General features: G+C 38.8%; 1 protein-coding gene across 1 annotated transcript in view; it reads right to left on the bottom strand.

Moving 5' to 3' along the window:
• The window catches only part of GABRB1 (gamma-aminobutyric acid type A receptor beta1 subunit), a 376,937-nt gene that overhangs the window by 221,580 nt on the left and 135,321 nt on the right, over positions 1-20,036 (bottom strand). Inside the window, exon 4 of the mRNA XM_003356910.5 lies at positions 13,500-13,720. Within this exon, the coding sequence (XP_003356958.4) occupies positions 13,500-13,720 (221 nt within the window). The remainder of the gene's footprint in view (positions 1-13,499; positions 13,721-20,036) is intronic.

The following is a 20,036-nucleotide window of genomic DNA, read 5'->3' as shown; positions in this document are numbered from 1 at the left end:
GGATCCATGAGGATATGGGTTCGATCCTTGGCCTCATTCATTGGGTTAAGGATCCGGCATTGCCATGGGCTGTGGTGTAGGTCGCAGACATGGCTCGGATTTGACATTGCTGTGGCTGTGGTGTAGGCCGGCAGCTGCAGCTCCAATTTGACCCCTAGCCTGGGAACTTCTTTCCATATGCCTCGAGTACAGCCCTAAAATAGCAAAACAAAACAAAACAACAACAACAAAACTGTATAATCATTACTGATTACTGATTAAAAGGAAATGGAAAGATTTTTCATTGTTGAGTTGACAAGAAAGAAGGGGAACTACTGACCACAAGCTAGGAAATAAGACTCAGTCTAGTGATTAGAGAAAGTGAAAGGAAACCCACACTTGAGGTGTAAGACTTCATGGTTGGGCAAAAATCTCAAATGAGGCTGTGTGGCAGGGGCATACTTAAATGTAAAGTGTGGTGGGTGACTGGGAGTCAACACGTTCCTGACCAGGGGAGGGGCATCATAAATGCTGTTTTATTTTTTAAAAAATCTGCCAGTGGGCTGAGGATAGAATTGAAAAAGGAGACAACAGAACCAAGAGACCAGGTAGGAAATTCCAAAGTAAACAAAGCATGAGTGAGATCTTTTCGAACATTATTTTCTTCTTAGGCATTCCTGAACAAATGCAGTAAATATACTTTTAAAAATTCATAAATTATTTTTATGAATAATAATTTTATATGAGTTTTATGTTTAAGTTTACAAGTGGCTTGTAGATATGTCACTGTTGAAGACATTTAACACATAATTTGAATTTTGATCTTAAAAGAGTTTTTTGTTTTGGAGTCATTAAGCTTTACTTTTCAAGTTCAAATATTTTCACAAAATACAGAAAAGCTAGCAGGTCCTGGGACCTATGCCTGTCATGCCTGAGAATAAAATATTATTGAACCTGAAAAGATGAAGTTCCTCTTTCCTGGTGTTGTCTACTTTTTAACTAAGAAAGTAGAAATGTGTAATAACATACATATGTTCATAACACCTTAAGTGGCACTTATTAATCTTCAGGATTCCACTTGAGTTTTTGAAATGTTATTATCTAGATTTTCAAAGCAATCTGTTTTTTGCATTCTAGAGAAATACATTTCCCCATTTTCAGTAATCCTTTGATGCTTAAGAAGAACAAAGAATTCTGTTTGAAAAAAATATTAAGAATGTGAGGATTTAATAAAAAAAAATCCCATTTACATTATTTGCTGTTGTCATTGTTATTCAAGTTTCTACCAGTACTTGTCAATTAGAAGACAATGGATTAAGCAGCTTAATCAGCTCCAGCTCCTTCTGGTTTCATTACAGGTAGGCTTTACCCTGATAGCTCCATCCCTATCTTTATTAAATAAAGGGGAAAGATCAAACTAAAACTTTCCTAGAAGATATAGAAAAGCAAATACTAATTCGTTGGCCAAAGAGCTGCTCCTTGAATATAACCTTCCATGTCTTGGAAAGAATAAGGCATGCTCTACTTGAATAAATAATATTCACGTTTTCAAACAGGGAGGAAAGAGTGGGCTGTGTAGGAAAACTTCTTTTCCCCTCAAGATGTCTTTTGTGGCTTGAGACACTCAGTAGGATGAGGCATTAATTTCAGTAATTATGGTACTCATTGTTTTATTACTTCTTTTATATGTAATAAAGCAATATTAGGTTTACTGTAAATGTATACTGTTGCTAATGAGATTCCTTGGGTTGATATAAAAAGTAAGTTAATATTTTTCTAAAAGATCTAGCCTTAGAAAATGTTTTTCTATTCACAATAGCCAAGACATGGAAACAACCCAAATGTCCATCCACAGACAATTGGATTAGGAAGATGTGGTATATATACACAATGGAATACTACTCAGCTATTTTGTTTTAATGGTACATATCCTTTCAGGAATCCTTTGTGAAATTTCTCGTCTACTTGCAAGTAGACTACAGCCTCCCAGTGGTGATGGGCTACTGCATCCTCCACGAGCATCATGCTACATTGACTGGTCCATATATGGAAAGCTCTAACATGGCAATAACACTAAAAAATAAGAAATGCTATACCTAGCTTAATTAACCCTGAGAGAGAAGCCAAAGTGGAATTTTAGGTCTGAGAAACACACTCTTCTTCCCTTTTGTATACAAAAAGAGAAATTGAATTTGCAAAAGAGCCAGCTGGTGGCTTCCAGGGGTGGCTGTTTCACAATGTGAGATACAGAATGCTGAAAGGGAGGTTAGCTCTAAGTTGAGTAAAGAAAACTTAGGCCTTTGCTGATGATCATTATTATGTCAACAGTGTATGCTCATTATCTATGCATACATATACCATAAATTTTATACAAGATAAATCAGCACAAATCTGGCCTTTAATATGTGTCAGAATGCTGTAAGTCCGTTACTGCTATTAAATTGTTAGTCTTAATAATATCCCATAAGATAGGTAACATTGTTATTTCAGTTCTATAAATGAGGAAGGATCATTGTAGATGGAACATGGATAAGCATTTTAAATTTTAGTAAAATTCTTTTTTTTTTTAGTCTTTTTAGAGCCGTACCTGTGGCATATGGATGGTCCCAGGCTAGAGGTCAAATTGCAGCTGCAGCTGCTGGCACACCCCACAACCACAGCCATGTGGGGTCCAAGATGTGTCTGCAACCTACACCACAGATCTTGGCAATGCTGGATCCTTAAGCCACTGAGGTCAGGGATTAAACCCACATCCTTGTGGATACTAGTTGGCTTCCTTACCCACTGAGCCATGACGGGAACTCTAAATTTTAGCAAAATTCTTAACTTAGGTAATTTTATTTTATTAAAATTTTAATTTTTTATTATAGTTGATTTACAATGTTCTGTCAATTTCTGCTGTACAGCAAAATGACTCAATCATAAATATATATACATTCTTTTTCACACATTATCCTCCATCATGTTCCATCACAAGTGACTAGATATAGTTTCCTGTGTTATACAGCAGGATTAGATGTATTTTAATGTCTATTTAAAAAGTTTTCTACATATAGAGGTAATAAAAGTTCCCTTTAAAATATAAATGTGTAATATATCTATGTGTATATATATATACACATATATACACATTCATATATACGTAAGTGAAAAATATGCCAATATTTTTAGATGATATGCCATTGTGGCAGAAATCATGGAAGTTGTACTTAAATACTGAAGTTGGAAATAATGGTTTAATGGAATAAATGGAGGTCTTAGAGAAGATTACTTAAAAATAGTCACAAACAGTTGTCAAAATCTATTATATCTTCTTGGAAGTGTAATTTGTAACATTATAACTAAGATGTCAAATTCATAACATATTTCCAAGATATTTGGTTTTTCCTTTCCTTTTTTGTCTCCTTTTGCTTCCTCTGTCTCTTCCTTCCTTCCTTCTTTCCTTCCTTTCTTCCCTCCTCTTTCTTTCTTTTTTTTTTTTTTTCTTTTCCAAATGTTCACATTAGCTATTATTCCATGAGAGACTCAATCAAGGGTAAGAATTTGAAGAGAGATAGTTCTTTTTAGATAATTTATGCTGTTTTTACTTAATCTTTTACATTAATTTAATTATGGAGGTTTAATCATTATAGCCCACCCACAGGTCATGTGACCACACAATAGCTAATTAACTACATAGTTATTTAAATTGCTCACTTTGTACTTGAATTAGTCACAATACCATACTTACAAGAAAAAAGGAGACCCTAACAAAAATCACTGCCTAATAAAGTTTTTCCTATGTGTACATATGTATATGACTAAAGAACATTAAAAATAAAAATGAAAATTTTAAGGAACAAAAATATCAGGCTGTTCACTGGAGAACATTTTAAATAGCTTTCCCTGTACTCCACTGATGAAACTCTACAATGTAATCCAACTACAGTGTGAGGGGAATAACAACACTATGCTCTTTGGTGGGAATTATAAAGAGAGTCTCCAGGCATTCTTTCTAATAAAGTCAGCTACCTATGCCTTATGCATGCTTTGTTTTTTCTCTCTTCCATTTGAAGTAACAAGTTTCTCTCTCTTAACAGCCTCCATTTGTCAATATCAGCCAGTCCTCCCCTGCAAACACTGCATCCACCCACATATTTATTCTCTGCAATCCCCTTAACAATATTTTTGTTCAGCCTATATCTCACAGTGAGCCCCATGTGATCTGCCCAGGACTCTTGGATGCAATCATAATGGCTTCTATATATGAAAAGTCTTTGAGAGAAATCTTATTTTCAGGGTGTATAATCAATATAGAAAGCTAATATGAAAAATTTAGAACCCCTAAACTGCTTTGAAAATCAATAGTGGTGGTGTTCTTTTGGATCTATGTTATCAAGATAATTGCCTCTATTTTTTGCTTGGCTTTATCATGAAGAACAAGGTAAGATGAGGTGATCCTCCAAGGAACAGTGGGAAACTCTGTTTTTCTTTTATATTCAATAAATGTAGCCATTCATTTTATTCTCATGCACAATCCACGGTCAGGCAGTGTCAAAAACAAAAACAAAAAAATCGATTCAAAGTAGAGCGAGGTAAGCAAATACGGTAAGGGAGTTCTCAAAATCCTCATCAGGACACAGGTTTCTGGTGAACATTTGATTCATTTCTGTGAAACCTAAAGCTTAGAAGCTTCTCTTTGAGATTTGGAGCCATGGGTGTGTGTAAGAGAATCTGACAAAGCTGTGTTCATTTCATAAAACACACACACTTGGCAGAGCTGTTCTCCCATTGATGCTATCTGTCCTTTATAATTATTTTCATTTCTACAAAAATGGCAAGCAACAAAATCATCTTACATGGACAACTGTCTTCCTAGAGATGATCTATGGCAGAAAAAAAATGCTTAACACAGGATGGTTAAGCTGCTCTGTGCAGGGGCTAAGAGTGTAGGTGGAGATGAGAAGACTCAGGTTAAAACTCTGGCTTTGCAAAATCACTTGACAAGGTAATGAGGAATAGGCATACAACCTTCTAGCAAAGGTGGGACTATAACTCTATATAATGTTTGTTACAATGGAAGAACAAGGTCAAAACGAATAAGAGAATGGAAGAGGGCTGGAACATCAATGGAAATAACACTACTTTTATTTCATAGTTTGACCTTAGCCAAGTAAATGTTTTATACAATTATGAAATATTAAATAGAAAATCCAAACCAAAAACAGAATGAAGTTAAGTGGTAGCTTAACCATTCAGTAAGGAACTGTTCCTAAGGCGTTCCCATCGTGGCTCAGTGGTTAATGAATGACTAGCAACTATGAGGACACAGGTTTGATCCCTGGCCTTGCTCAGTGGGTTAAGGATCCGATGTTGCCGTGAACTGTACTGTAGGTCACAGACATGGCTTGGATCCCAGGTTGCTGTGGCTGTGGTGTAGGCCGGCAGCTACAGCTCTGATTAGACCCCTAGCCTGGGAGTGGCCCTAAAAAGAAAAAAAAAAAAAAGGAAAAAGGTGCTGATAGGAACTGTTCCTAACCTGAAACTTAAAATGTAACCTAAGACAAAAGGGACCTACTGTATAGCACAGGGAACTATAGTCAATACCTTGTAATGACTTATAATGGAAAAGAATCTGAAAAAGAATATATAAATAAAAAGAATATATATATATATAACTGAATTACTTTGTTGTACATCAGAATCATGTAAATCAGCTATACTTCAGTTAAAAAAATGTAACTTAAAAAAATAGTAATTCTAGTTTATGTCCCTTACAGGATATATCCTAAAGACAAAAATCACTACAAGAAAATCTTAAATCTGTTTTGGTAATCACATTATTAGTAACAATGATGTTGTTATTTTTATTTAAAAATGATTATATATATACTATTAGATACTCACATGCATATATATGTATATATATATATGGAAGGACAAAGTAAATAAATAATGTTCACGCATTGAAAATTAATGTTTTCAATGAGGAGGAAAGAAACAAAAGATTGAATCAAAGAAGTGGAATAAAAGCCCTGTAATATTGTTAAGTGAGTAACTGTTAGTGAGTGACCTTCAGTGGTCCTGCTCAGCCATTGGTCAGCATTGCAGTGGTCCCTCAAGCAAGTGACAGTTAGTGAGTGACCGTTGGCCCCTCCCCCTCCCTTTCCTCTGTATAAAAGGAGTCTGAATTTAGACTGAGGCAAGATGGTTTTTTGAGAAACTAGTCTGCCTGCTGGTTTACTGATTAAAGTCTCTATTCTTTGCACAACAACTCATCTTCAAATTTATTGGCCTGCTGTGTGGTGAACAGAGCGAACTTGGGTTTGTTAGCAATATCAAATTTGAATCAGAAATATCAATAAGCACCCATGATATTTTTATCCCCCTTAGGGACAAAGAACGTACACTTTGATGTGCCAGAAGACAAAGTAGCTATCAGTTGCTATTAAGGTCATGTTGAAAGAACTGAGGCACTCATCACTGGCCAAAGAGAAGCAAAGAGGATCAAAAATAACAGCTGCATTGGACGGAAACAGACATACCTGTTATAAACCTGTGACTTCATAATAATAAACACACACACATACAAAACCAAGGAAACTTCAGTGGCTACATTTGAGGGGTTCTAGAGAAACAACTTGCTTTGAAAACTAAATGAAGGGAAATAATCAAGCATTTATCCTACATTGATTGTAGCAATTTGACCCCAGGATTACCAACTAGTTGGTGAGGGAAAGTTCTTTAGAGAATAATCTAGTTAATAAATAAGGGAGGGAACAAAAACCAAGCAGGAGGCATAACTCTCCCAGACTTCAGGCAATATTACAAAGCCACAGTCATCAAGACAGTGTGGTACTGGTACCAAAACAGACAGACAGACCAATGGAACAGAATAGAGAACCCAGAAATAAACCCAGACAGCTGCAGTTAATTAATCTTCAAGAAAGGAGGCAAGAATATAAAATGGGAAAAAAGACAGTCTTTTCAGCAGGTGGTGCTGGGAAAACTGGACAGCTGCATCCAAATCAATGAAACTAGAACACACCCTCACACCATGCACAAAAATAAACACAAAATGGCTGAAAGACTTAAATATAAGACAAGACACCATCAACCTCCTAGAAAAGAACGTAGGCAAAACATTCTCTGACATCAACCTTACAAATGTCAGTCTCCCAAAGCAATAGAAATAAAAGCAAAAATAAACCAATGGGACCTAATCAAACTGATGACCATTTGCACAGCAAAGAAAACCACAGAAAAACCAAAAATACAACCTACAGAATGGGAGAAAATAGTTTTAAATGATGCAACCGACAAGGGCTTAATCTCTGAAACATGCAAACAACTTATACAACTCAACAGCAAAAAACCAACAACCTAATTGAAAAATGGGCAAAAGACCTGAATAGACATTTCTCCAAAGAAGATATGTAGATGACCAACAAGCACACAAAAAATGCTCAACACCACCGATTATTAGAGAAATGCAACTCAAAACTACTATGAGGTACCACCTCACACCAGTCAGAATGGCCATCATTAATAAGTCCACAAATAACAAAAGCTGGAGGAGGTGTGGAGAAAAGGAAACCCTCCTTTACTGTTGGGGGGAATGTAAATTGGTACAACCACTATGGAGAATAGTATGGAGGTAACTTACAAAACTATGCATAGAACTACCATATGACCTAGAAATCCCACTCTTGGGCATATATTCAGACAAAACTTTCTTTGAAAAAGATACATGCACCTGTATGTTCATTGCAGCTCTATTCACAATAGTCAAGACAAATGTCCATCAACAGATGAATGGATTAGGAAGAAGTAGTATATATACACAATGGAATACTACTCAGCCATAAAAAAGAACAAAATAATGCCATTTGCAGCAACCTGGATGGAACTAGAGACACTCATACTTAGTGAAGTAAGTCAGAAATAAAAAGACAAATACCATATGATATCACTTATGTCTGGAATCTAATATATGGCACAAATGAACATTTTCACAGAAAAGAAACTCACAGACTTGGAGAACAAACTTGTGGTTGCCAAGGGGGAAGGGGGTATTGAGGTGGACTGGGAATTTGGGATTAATAGATGCAAAATATTGCCTTTGGAATGGACAAGCAATGAGATCCTGCTGTGTAGCACTGAGAACTATGTTTAGTCACTTATGATGGAGCATGTGATAATGTGAGAAAAAGAATGTATATATGTATGTGTGACTGGGCCACCTTGCTGTACAGTAGAAAATGGACAGAACATTGTAAAACAAGCTATGATGGAAAAAACAAAAATCATTTTAAAAAATTAAATAAATAAGAATTTGGTCATTTTGTAAACTCTAAATAGTTTTAGACAAAGATTATCAGTGGCTGCTAAAATCATTAGTGAATTGTGTCCCCCTAAATCCATATGTTGCAGTCATAACCTCCAGGGCTTCAAAATGTGATCTTGTTTGAAGGAAAGGGTCTTTACAAAAGTAATTGCATTAAAGTGAGATCATTAAGGTAAGCTGTAATCCAACATGATGGGTGTCCTTATAAAAAGGGACACAGAAATACACATAGAAGAAAGGTGACACAGGGAGCAGTCATCTCTATGCCAAGGAGAGAGGCCTGGGATAGATCTTTCCTTCACAGCCCTTGGTAGGAACTGGAGGGCAATAAATTTCTGTTAACTCATGCATTTTGTTATAGCAGCGCTAGACACATGCTGTTACATAAAAATCCATGGAATTACAATTATGGATAGATTGGATTGTCAATGTCTGAATCAGCACATCAATGTTCATATCACAAAAACAGACAGGCGGACCTGATAAAAATGCACAATATAGCTGGTTTATGAAGCAGCCTGGCCAAAGCACAACAAAATAACTAATCCAAATCTGATCAAGCCTCAAATATGTGGCATAAAAGAACACATTTACAACAAAGGATGTAATCACAAAAAACAGCATGGTTTCTTAAGAAAAAATATTTATGGAAGGAAAATGAAGGAACAGGAAACAGAGTAAAAGAAATTTTAGATAGGTTTACAAGCCAAACGCAATATGTGTACCTACTTGGATTTGCTTTGGAAAAGTTCATAAGTTACGAGACAGGAAAAATTACTTTAGCTCTCCTAGTGTTGGTATCTATAAAATTAGCATAATAATGCAAAGTTCATAGTGTTGTGGTCAAGATTAATCATGACAATATAGGTAAAGCATTTAGCATAGTGCCTGATGGATAGTACAGTTTCAGTTATTTATATACCTGGATATTGGTTGAATTGCTTTCAATATTAAAATGATGTGATGTGGGAGTTCCCTTCATGGCTCAGTGGTTAACGAACCCGACTAGTATCCAGGGGGACATGGGTTCAATCCCTGGCCTTGTTCAGTGGGTTAAGGATCTGGCACTGCCCTGACCTGTGGTATAGGTTGCAGATATGGCTCGGATCTGGTGTGGCTGTGGCTGTGGCTGGCAGGGACAGTTCCAATTCAACCACTAGCCTGGGAACCTCCATATGCTGAGGGTGCGGCCCTAAAAAGTTAAAAAAAAAAAAAAAAGATGTGATATGTATACAACACGTGTATGAAGTCCCAACGTGAGCTGGAAGGCTCTGCTTGACATTACCCTTTCCATTCCCCATTCTCACGTAGCCCTTCCAAACCACCTGGCCCTGGGCTCACCTTTGGTGGAAGATGTAGAAAAATAACCTTGTGAAATTTTGAAAGAAAAGCAAGGCGAATGTTAGGAGGGAAAGGCAAAAGGAAGATCAATTTAAGGAGTTTAAATGCACCACTAAATGGCTTCCCAGAATTGAGTTGTTCCATGCCTGCCATTTTCAGGGAAAGATAAACACAACCTTTCAGCACCCACAGCACTAGGCCTTGGAGACAATCAGTGTTTTCAGCCAGCTGGATCGTGTTTGGACAAGAGGCAGAACACATCTGGTCATTAATAGTGATAATTGTTCTTTGGTTCAAAGCCTTGATTTAGATATAGGAAATGTGGCAGCTGACATTTTGTCAGTCCGGTGACCACATCCTACAAATTTTCATTGCAACGTTTCAGACGTTTGTTTGGTTGGAGAAAGGGGATACAATAGTTAAAGAAATGCAGTTCACATTTTCAAAAAATATATAATCTTATTTACATCACAGGAAAATAACTCTAAAACACAGAAAGATAGAACATCTTAAGAGAATTACAAATCTCATGGGCCTGGAGGAGTATGCCTAGGTATGCTTAGAGAAATGAGTAAATTGTTCTATAAATGTTTAGGCTTCTTAGAGGAAGGAAGTGGATAACAATGTGGGAAAGACATTTTGGCCATAGGCAGAGGTTCTCAGATTCCAGACAGAAAAATGAAACCTTAATTTATGGGAACCGAGAAAACATGAATGGTTTGTTTGTGTGGGTTGTCTTTTTTTTTTTTTTTTTCCAGGGTGGGATTGATATGATCTGATGTATGTATACTATTGGAGCCCAACTTTGGTCCGGTGACTCCAGTTATCATTCTTTCTTATGCCTTATGGTTTTACCAGAATATTTATAAGATCTAGGGAAAAGAAAAACAAATTTGTGAGGAAAGAGATAGAGAGGAAGACAGAGAAGGCGGGGAGAGATAGCAGAACACGTGCAGGGCTCTTATAGGGAAAGTTGATGAAAGAGATCAGAGTCCAAGTGATAGATGAAGGTTTTGTGATTTTCCTGGAGAGATCTGTTGGTGGGTTCCTAGCTACAAAGCTGCGGCTTGGTTGCAGAGAGGAGAAAACAATACTATGCAACTTGGAAGGCAATACTGACTTCCAAGTGCATTTGCAAGACAGTGGAGTAAGAAAGGCACAGGGATAGGAGTTCCCATCATGGCTCAGAGGTTATCCAACTAGGAATCCAACTAGGAACCATGAGGTTTCGGTTTTGATCCCTGGCCTAACTCAGCGGGTTAAGGATCCGACGTTGCCGGGAGTTGTGGCGTAGGTCGCAGACACGGCTCAGATCTGGCATTGCTGTGGCTCTGGTGTAGGCCAGCGGCTACAGATCCAATTAGACCCCCAGCCTGGGAACCTCCATATGCCGTGGGTGCGGCCCAAAGCACAGGTATAGAATCAGAACACCTGGATTTTAGTCCTAACGCTGCCATTATTTTGTTGTGCTCTTAGATCAGGCCCTCCCCGCTTCTGTGCCTCATATTTATCAGTTTTATTTTTGGTTTTATCTTTTTAGGGCTGCACCCTCAGAATACGGAAGGTCCCAGGCAAGGAGTCCAATCAGAGCTGTAAGCTGCTGGACTGTGTCACAGCCACAGCAACACAGGATCTGAGCCACATTTGTGACCTACACTGCAGCTCACAGCACCATCAGATCCTTTACCCACTGAGCAAGGCCAGGGATGGAACTCGCATCCTCATGGATACTAGTTGGGTTTGTCATTGCTGAGCCACAATGGGAACTCCTGGATTTCTCAGTTTAAACTGAGACATGTTCAACTTCTTAGTTCTCAAATATTTTTCTACCTCTGCAGCACTGCCATTGGTAGAGACTGCGATAATTTAGAAAAAGCCTGAAGTGAGACTCGGTAAACTGAGAATGCAACCCACCTTCTTGTTTGAAAAAAATCTTGTCTTTTTTTTTTTTTAAATAAAACAACTTTTTTTAAACTCTTGACTAATCACATATGATGACCACACATTACATGGTTGTTGTGGTTGACCAGCCTACTACGTTGAGTCATAGAATTATTATCCCAGAATACTTTAGAAGGATAAGTCATCACTTTACACCTTTGTTATATGTAATAGAAGCTACATAGGTAATAGACAAATTACAACTGATTTCCAGTGCATGAACCATCACTAATGATCACAACTGCTCTTGGATTAGATTTTTGACTGCAGTAATAACAATATACTTGAGGGAATTGTTATTTTGTTTCACCATTTTTGAGAAGATTTTTAGGTCAGAGGTTTTTAACTAGAGTTGACAGCTCCTGGGGTACTGAAAGTGTGGGAAAATTCCAAAGATCATTTTGCCAAGATCATCTGATGCTATTTTACTGTGCAAAAGAGGACCAAAGCTATCAACTAAATAATGAACCATTAAGTTAAGTTCAAAAGTTTTATCATAGATACATTCTTTACACACTTCATGTTTTTGGATATTGCACACACATTAATTTTAGACTTCTGCCCCTAAACTATAGTTTTAGCTTAGCATTGATGCTATATAAAAGGGCTTAGGGGGTTTATGAATACTCTAAAATAATAGGAAATTTTCAATAGCTTCGCAAAGGGATCACAAAAGGTGACAACAAAGTTTAAAGCACCACCACTCTACACATCCCACCATAACAATGTCACAATTCAGATATTTCTTTGATAAAAGTGGAAGCTGATTTGAATTGCAGCCTAAAAGTTTTAATAAACCCTTAACTACATGAGGGTTTAATAATTTACCTCTATAAGTATAGAATATTTTTTATATTTGATTCTTTAAAAATAAATAAAACAAAACATTACAGTAAAAACATTGTTGATAGAAATTAAGGATAACCTAAATATATAATGATACATTATATTCACGGATTAGAAAACTTGATAATTTTAAGTGTCGATTTTCCTCAAACTTATCTATAGATTCAGTGCAATCTTAGTTATAACCCCAGCAGACATTTGGGATAGAAATTGGCAAGTTGATTCTAAAATTTATAGAGAGATACAAAGGACCTAGAATTTCCAAAGCAGTTAAATAAGTGTAAAGTTGAAAGACTTACATTATGCGGCTTCGTGACTTACCATATAGTTATAGTAATTAAAATAGTGTGCTACTATCTTAAGGATGGACAAAAAGAACAATGGAACAGAATGGATCCTAGAAATAGACTCCCATTTATCCAGTCAAAGGTACCAACACAATCTGATAGGAAAAGCAAAATCTTTTTATTTTTAGCAAATGGGTCTGGAATAACTGGATAGCCATATGGGAAAAACTGAACCTCAACCCTTACCTCATAACAAACACAAAAATTAATTTAATGTGGATCGTATACATTCCAAAAAAGTGAAAAGGTAGAGACTTAAAGGAATAAAATCACTCTGAATCTTCTCAAAGTCACTAAAAATATTTTCCTATTTCTTCAAAATACTGTTTCCCAATTCCATTTCATAATGAAGTAACTATAGTGAATACCTAGAACACACTGTAATTGAGTCTGAGTGGGTCTGAGATAACGATGCAGTTGGCTAAAGATGTAACGTCTAGAATAAACTAGATGTGAAATCTAACAGACATATTCTTATTACTACGTTTATTATTTGAAGGTCAGGGTAAATAATTCACTTACCTTTGATGGACAAGGTTGTCTAGATTTAGCTCAAACTGTTCTAAAGAGATTTTCTGATCTTTAATATTATTTTATTTTACAGATTAAAGAGTCTATATATTCACCTACTTGCCTCTCTCCCCTCTGCCCACTTCCAAAGTAAACAATAAAACAATGTGAACATCAACAGTAAAAACAGGCAACATAAAGTTGCTTACCGGAGTCCATAGAGAACTGTTCCATCAGGATGAAGTCGGATCATTCGATTCTTCACTGTAACCCCATGCACAAATGATTTCTTGTCATTCAGAAAGTAGGTGTCTGGTACCCAGAGTTGGTCAGCTACTCTGTTGTCTAGCGTGAGGTTTAGTGGGATTCCAGAATAAGAAAGCCTTTTGTCTTTCCAAGACTGCTGGAAATACATAGTGAGTGTATAATCCTGTAAAAGAAAGGAAATAAAAAAAGAATTTTACTATCATCCTTATCATCATCAGCAGCAGCAGCATCTCAGGACTTTTGTTAAGGATGTGATAGCATGCGGTACTGCAGATGCCACCATGCTGCTCTCCTCCAAGAGGTTACATTTGAATATACTGAAATTTGCACTCCAAGTATAGGGCAACCTATAGGTTAGAAGTACCAGAGCAATTGTTGAATGCATGCAGAAGTATTTGTATCAGTAGAGAGGAAATCCATTTAAATGAATTTTAAGGTTTGGCATTAAGGTAAAGATATCATGAAGAAGGTCATAAAGGGAAGTTGTACCTAGAGATTCATGTCCACAAAAATCTGCCCCTGGATATTATATTTACATACTGTTTTGGAGGGGTATGTTGGTTAAATCTTAACTAAAAGTGGGTGCAGCTTAAAAGGAGAGGATGAGTTCCTAAATGCAAATGCCTTTTGAATGAATAATGCTGTTTACCTTACAAAGGTTGTCAATGTCCATTATCTGAATCTTTCTATCAAATTACAACTTGTCTATTAGCCCTGAAAAGTAGTTTATATGTCATGCATGGATGGAGATATTTATTTGGCCTAAGAAACAGACATCAATGGTGGAAATGCTTAAGAATTCCTCTCGAACCTCATTCTTGCTTTGATTCAGGTATTGGTTTGAGTTCAGAGTTGGTTTTGTACTTTATTTCCCCACCTTCTCTAAGGATGTACCTTTGCACTTTTTTTATGCCCATGTTTCCTCTTGCAGTGAGAGACGAGAAGATTTGGATTCAATAAATGCATCAAGCTTACAGGAGAGGAAAGGTGATGTCTTTAATTGTCTGTTTTTAAAGAACTCTATGCATACAAAGGGTAATTGACCATTAAAAAAATAAGAGGGAGCAGTGAAACCAGAAAGACTTAAGATGTGGCTCCAAATACAATGAAAACAGAAGGTTCACTTTTTTTAAAAGGACATTTATCTGTTGATAGCTTTAGCAGAATTCTTTAGCAACAGTTAGGAAAACACTGCATAATTCCTGCAAAACTCTTGTGTACTGCCATTGTTATCTATGCCACTTGCATTGGGGAAACATTAACTCAGATAATGCCTTACATCTGGGCAAACTACACTTCATGAAGATCCCTATATGGGGGGCAGAGCAAGATGGTGGAGGAGTAAGAGGTCATGCACACCTTCTCCCACAAACACATCAAAAAACAACACATGTGCATGTAAAACGACTCACACGGAACATCAACTGATTGCTGCCAGAAGAACTTAAACCTCCAAAAACGGCAAGAAACTCTTGACATAACGGGATAGAACAAAAGGAAAAAAGAGAGAGAAAAGGAATCAGGATGGGACTAGCATTCCTGAGAGGGAGCTGTGAAAGAGAAAAGGAACCCACCTAACTGATTTAAGATCAGCCGAGTCAGATGCACCTCAAAAGTCGCCGAGAAAAGCGCAGCAGCTGGACTGAGAAGAGCAACGCAGAGGGAGAGCCGCACAGATCATCTGAAACACTGGCCTGGACACCACAGCCTGAGAGGCTCGGGCGGGGGCTGGGTGCTGAGACTTAGGCTCCGCAGGTTAGTTCCAGGGAGAGGACTGGGGCTGGCTGTGTGGGGACAGCCTGAGGGGCTAAGGAGCAGTGCGCCACTGGTGGGGGAGTGATAGGCCATGGGTTGAGGAGGGGAACGCCACAGCAGAGGGAACGCCAGAGCAGAGCAAACCTGGGAGAAGTTCTGGACCCCCCAGGAGAGGGAAGGCGCCACTGTTGGGGAGGGAGAGAAGAGGGCAGACCGCCATAGGAAGCGCCCTGCACCAGAGTGTGCGCATGCCCACAGGCTCTCAGAGGGCAGGGCAGCTCTGGCGCAGGCTACGGGTGGCGAGAGGACTCTTGCTCATGTAGGGAAGGCTGGGCGCTTCTTGTGCAGGCTACAGGTGGCCAGGCACCTCTTGTGTGGGCTGAGGGAATCAGGGGACTAAGTGTGACGTGGTGCCTCTTGCATGATCTATAGGCAGCAGGGACAGATTGTGGCGGTCATCTCAGAGGCCAGAGGGAGGCATGGCCTGCCACCACCGGAGGCCTGTGAATGGGCTCCACCTGCGTGCGACCCCAGTCACCTCAGGGGTTGGCAAAAAAGAAAAAAAAGAGGGCAACCAAGCACCATACGCTGTTGCTCTCACTCCCCTGGGAACACACCCGCCCTGCAGCTGCCACTGCCAAACGCTCTGGGCAGTGCCCAGACACTTGGTCACTGTCCCCTCCCAAGACCCTACAACTTGGAGCAGTAGGTGCAGCACCTCCTGTGTGGGCTAAGTGGGACAGGGTGCTTCTTGCGTGGTCTGCAGGTGGCGGGGGCAAACCGCCTCAGTCATCCCTGATTCCAGAGGTGGGCGTGGCCTGCTGCCACTGGGGATACCTGAACAAAAATCACTTGCAGCCCCAACCACCTTAAAGGGCACCACAGAGGAAGACATTGTGATGGAACACCACCTGTTGTTGCTCTTGCTCCCCTGGGAGCACACCCGCCTTGCTGCTGCCACTGCCAAACACTCTTGGCAGTGCCCAGACGTTTGATCACTGTCTCTTCCAAGGAACCTGCAACTAGGAGCAGCTTGTGCAGCACCTCCTGTGGGAGAGAAGCAGGATGAGGTGCTTCTGTCATGGTCTACAGGAGGTGGCGGCAAACCACTGCAGTTATCTCTGGCTCCAGAGGTTGGAGTGGCTCACCACCACTAGGGGTCTGTGAACAGACCACTTGCACCCCCATTCACCTCAAGGGCACCACAGAGGAGGGCATTGTGACTGAACATACCTGTTGGTGTTCTCGCACCCCTGGGAACACATCTGCCCTGCTGCTGCCACTGCCAAATGCTCCAGGGCAGTATCCACATGCCTGATCTCTGTCACTTCCCAGGATCCTGCAACTAGGAGCAGCCTGTACAGCACCTCCTATGTGGGTTAAGTGAGATGGAGTGCTTCATGCATGGTCTACAGGTGGCAGGGACAAACCACTGCAGTTATCACTGGCTCTAGAGATGGTCATGGCCCGCTCCCACTAGGGGGTCCCTGAACAGGCACTGCCTGTGGTTCCAGTCATCTCAGAGGAGGGCATTGCAATCAAACATAAGCTGTTGTTGCTCTCACTCCCCTGGGAACTCACACACCCTGCTGCTGCTGCTACTGCCAAATGCTCTGGTCACCTTGTAGATCTGCCTACAGCTCATTACAGCTTCCCAGGGACCTGCATCTAGAAGTAGGCTGTGCCACCTTCCTGCAGGTCCTTGCTGCTGTTGAGAGCCCAATGACCAGGCACTGACTACTGGCCGTAGTAGCCATTGCCTCCTCCTCCCTGAAAACACACTGAGCATCCTGGGGATAACAGCCTGCTAACACCAAAGAAAGAGACAGCAAATATTCAAACTCCCACACCAAAAATAAATAGTACCCCCCAAAAATACAAAGGTGTATTCTTGCATATAAGTAGCCTTATAAGACTACAGTGTGACTTCCTCAAACCCACAGAAAAAGAAAAACACAAGCAAGATGAAGAAGCTCAGAAACCATTCTCAGTTAAAGCAACAGGAGAATTCACCTAAAGCAGTCAACAATGAAGTAGACCTCTGCAGTCTGACAGACATTGAGTTCAAAAGGGAGATATTGAAAATACCGAAGGAATTAAGAGAGGATATGAACAGCAACTCAGATTCCTTTAAAAAGGAACTAGAAAAATATAAGGAGGAGCCAAGAAAAACTAGGAAATTCATTTTCAGAGATACAAACTGAGCTAAAGGCAATAAAGAGCAGAATGAATGATTAAGAGGAATGAATTAGTGATGTGGAAGATAGAATAATGGAAATCACCCAATCAGGACAGCAGACAGAAAACCAAATGAAAAAACATGAAAGCAATATGAGACCTATCGGATAATATAAAGCAGGTCAATCTACAAATAATAGGAATTCCAGAAGGAGAAGAAAAAGAAAAGGGTATTTAAAATATGTCTGATGAAATTATGATTGAAAATTTTCCAAATCTAAAGGATACTGATAATTGGAGTTCCTGTCATAGCTCAATGGTTAACAAATCCAACTAGGAATCACAAGTTTTCGGGTTTGATCCTTGTCCTTGCTCAGTGGGTTAAGGATCCGGCATTGCTGTGAGCTGTAGTGTAGGTCACAGACGTGGCTTAGGTCCTGCATTGCTGTGGCTCTGGCATAGGCAGGGGGCTAAAGCTCTGATTAGACCCCTAGCCTGGGAACCTCCATATGCTGTGGGTGAGGCCCTAGAAAAGAAAAAATAATTAAAAATTTAAAAAAATAAAGGATACTGACAATATACAGGAATCACAGAGGGCCCCAAACAAGTTGAACCCAAACAGGCCCACACCAAAACATATTATAATAACAACGGCAAAAATTTAAAGATAGAGGATCCTAAAGGCAGCAAGAGAGAACAAAGCATTCACTATAAGGGAACCCCCATAAGGCTATCAGCTGATTACTCTACAGAAAGACTATTGGCCAGAAGGGAGTGGCAAGATATATTTACAGTGCTGAAAGGAAAAATTTGCAACCTAGAATATTCTACCCAGGAAGAATATCATTTAAAACAGAAGGGGAAATAAAGAATTTCTCCAACAAACAAAATCTAAAAGAGTACAGCAATTCTAAACCCATTCTAAAAGAAATTCTGAAAGAACTTCTCTTAAAAAAAAAAAGAATTAGGATGGGAAAAACCACAATTAGAAAGCAGTCACTTAAATAAGCCAGCAAACAGAGCTAAACATGAAGATGTTAAAAAAAAAAAAAAAAAAGGACCTCAAAATCATACAGTGTGGGGAAGTAAAGTAAGAAAATATAGATTCTTTTTTTATTTTAATGATGTGTTTGAGCCTATATGACTATCATGCTAAAGCAAGCAAATTTAGGAAGGGGTTAACATACTTAAAAAACATGGCAACCACAAATCAAAACTGAACATTACATTCACAAAAACTAAAAAGAAAAGTACTTCAACATACACAAATCAATCAACATCATCCACCACATTAACAAAAGAAAAGTCAAAAACCACACGATCATCTCAATAGATGCAGAGAAAGCAACTGACAAAGTCCAACATCCATTCATGATAAAAACTCTTACCAAAGTGGGTGTAGAGGGAACATACCTTAACATAATAAAAGCCATTTATGACAAACCCACAGCAAATATAAATGGAGACACAACCTAGAATAGATTTACAAGGAGATCCTGCCGAATAGCATTGAGAACTATGTCTAGATACTCATGTCGCAACAGAAGAAAGGGTGGGGGAAAAAACTGTAACTGCAATGTATACATCTAAGGATAACCTGACCCCCTTGCTGTACAGTGAGAAAATAAAAAAAATAAAAAAAAATACTCAATGGAGAAAAAATGAAAGCCTTCCCACTAAAATCTGGAACAAGACAGGGATGCCCACTCTCACCACTGTTATTCAACATAGTATTGGAAGTCCTAGCCACAGCAATCAGACAAATAAAAGCAATAAAATGCATTCGAATAGAAAGAGAAGACTTAAAACTGTCACTGTATGCAGATGACATGATACTATACTAGAAAACCCCAAGGACTCAACCCAAAAACTACTTGAACTGATCAACAAATTCAGCAAAGTATCAGGATATAAGATTAACATTCAGAAATCAGTTGCATTTCTGTATACGAACAATGAAATATTAGAAAAGAATACAAAAATACAATACCTTTTAAAATTGCACCCCAAAAAATCAAATACCTGGGAATACACCTGAACAAGGAGGTAAAGAACTTATATTCTGAGAAATATAAAACATTAATCAAGGAAATTAAAGAAGATGTAAAGAAATGGAAAGATATTCCATGCTCCTGGCTTGGAAAAATTAATATTATAAAGATGGCCATACTACCCAAAACAATCTACAGATTTAATGCAATCTGTATCAAATTACCCATGACATTTTTCACAGAACTAGAACAAACAATCCAAAAATTTATATGGAACCACAAAAACCAAGCAGGAGGCATAACTCTCCCAGACTTCAGGCAATATTACAAAGCCACAGTCATCAAGACAGTGTGGTACTGGTACCAAAACAGACAGACCAATGGAACAGAATAGAGAACCCAGAAATAAACCCAGACAGCTGCAGTTAATTAATCTTCAAGAAAGGAGGCAAGAATATAAAATGGGAAAAAAGACAGTCTTTTCAGCAGGTGGTGCTGGGAAAACTGGACAGCTGCATCCAAATCAATGAAACTAGAACACACCTTCACACCATG

The sequence above is a fragment of the Sus scrofa genome, chromosome 8 (assembly GCF_000003025.6).
Source record: "Sus scrofa isolate TJ Tabasco breed Duroc chromosome 8, Sscrofa11.1, whole genome shotgun sequence".
NCBI classification, from domain to species: domain Eukaryota; kingdom Metazoa; phylum Chordata; class Mammalia; order Artiodactyla; family Suidae; genus Sus; species Sus scrofa.
Note: the sequence above shows the minus strand (reverse complement) of the source record. Positions and strands in the feature narration are given on the sequence as shown.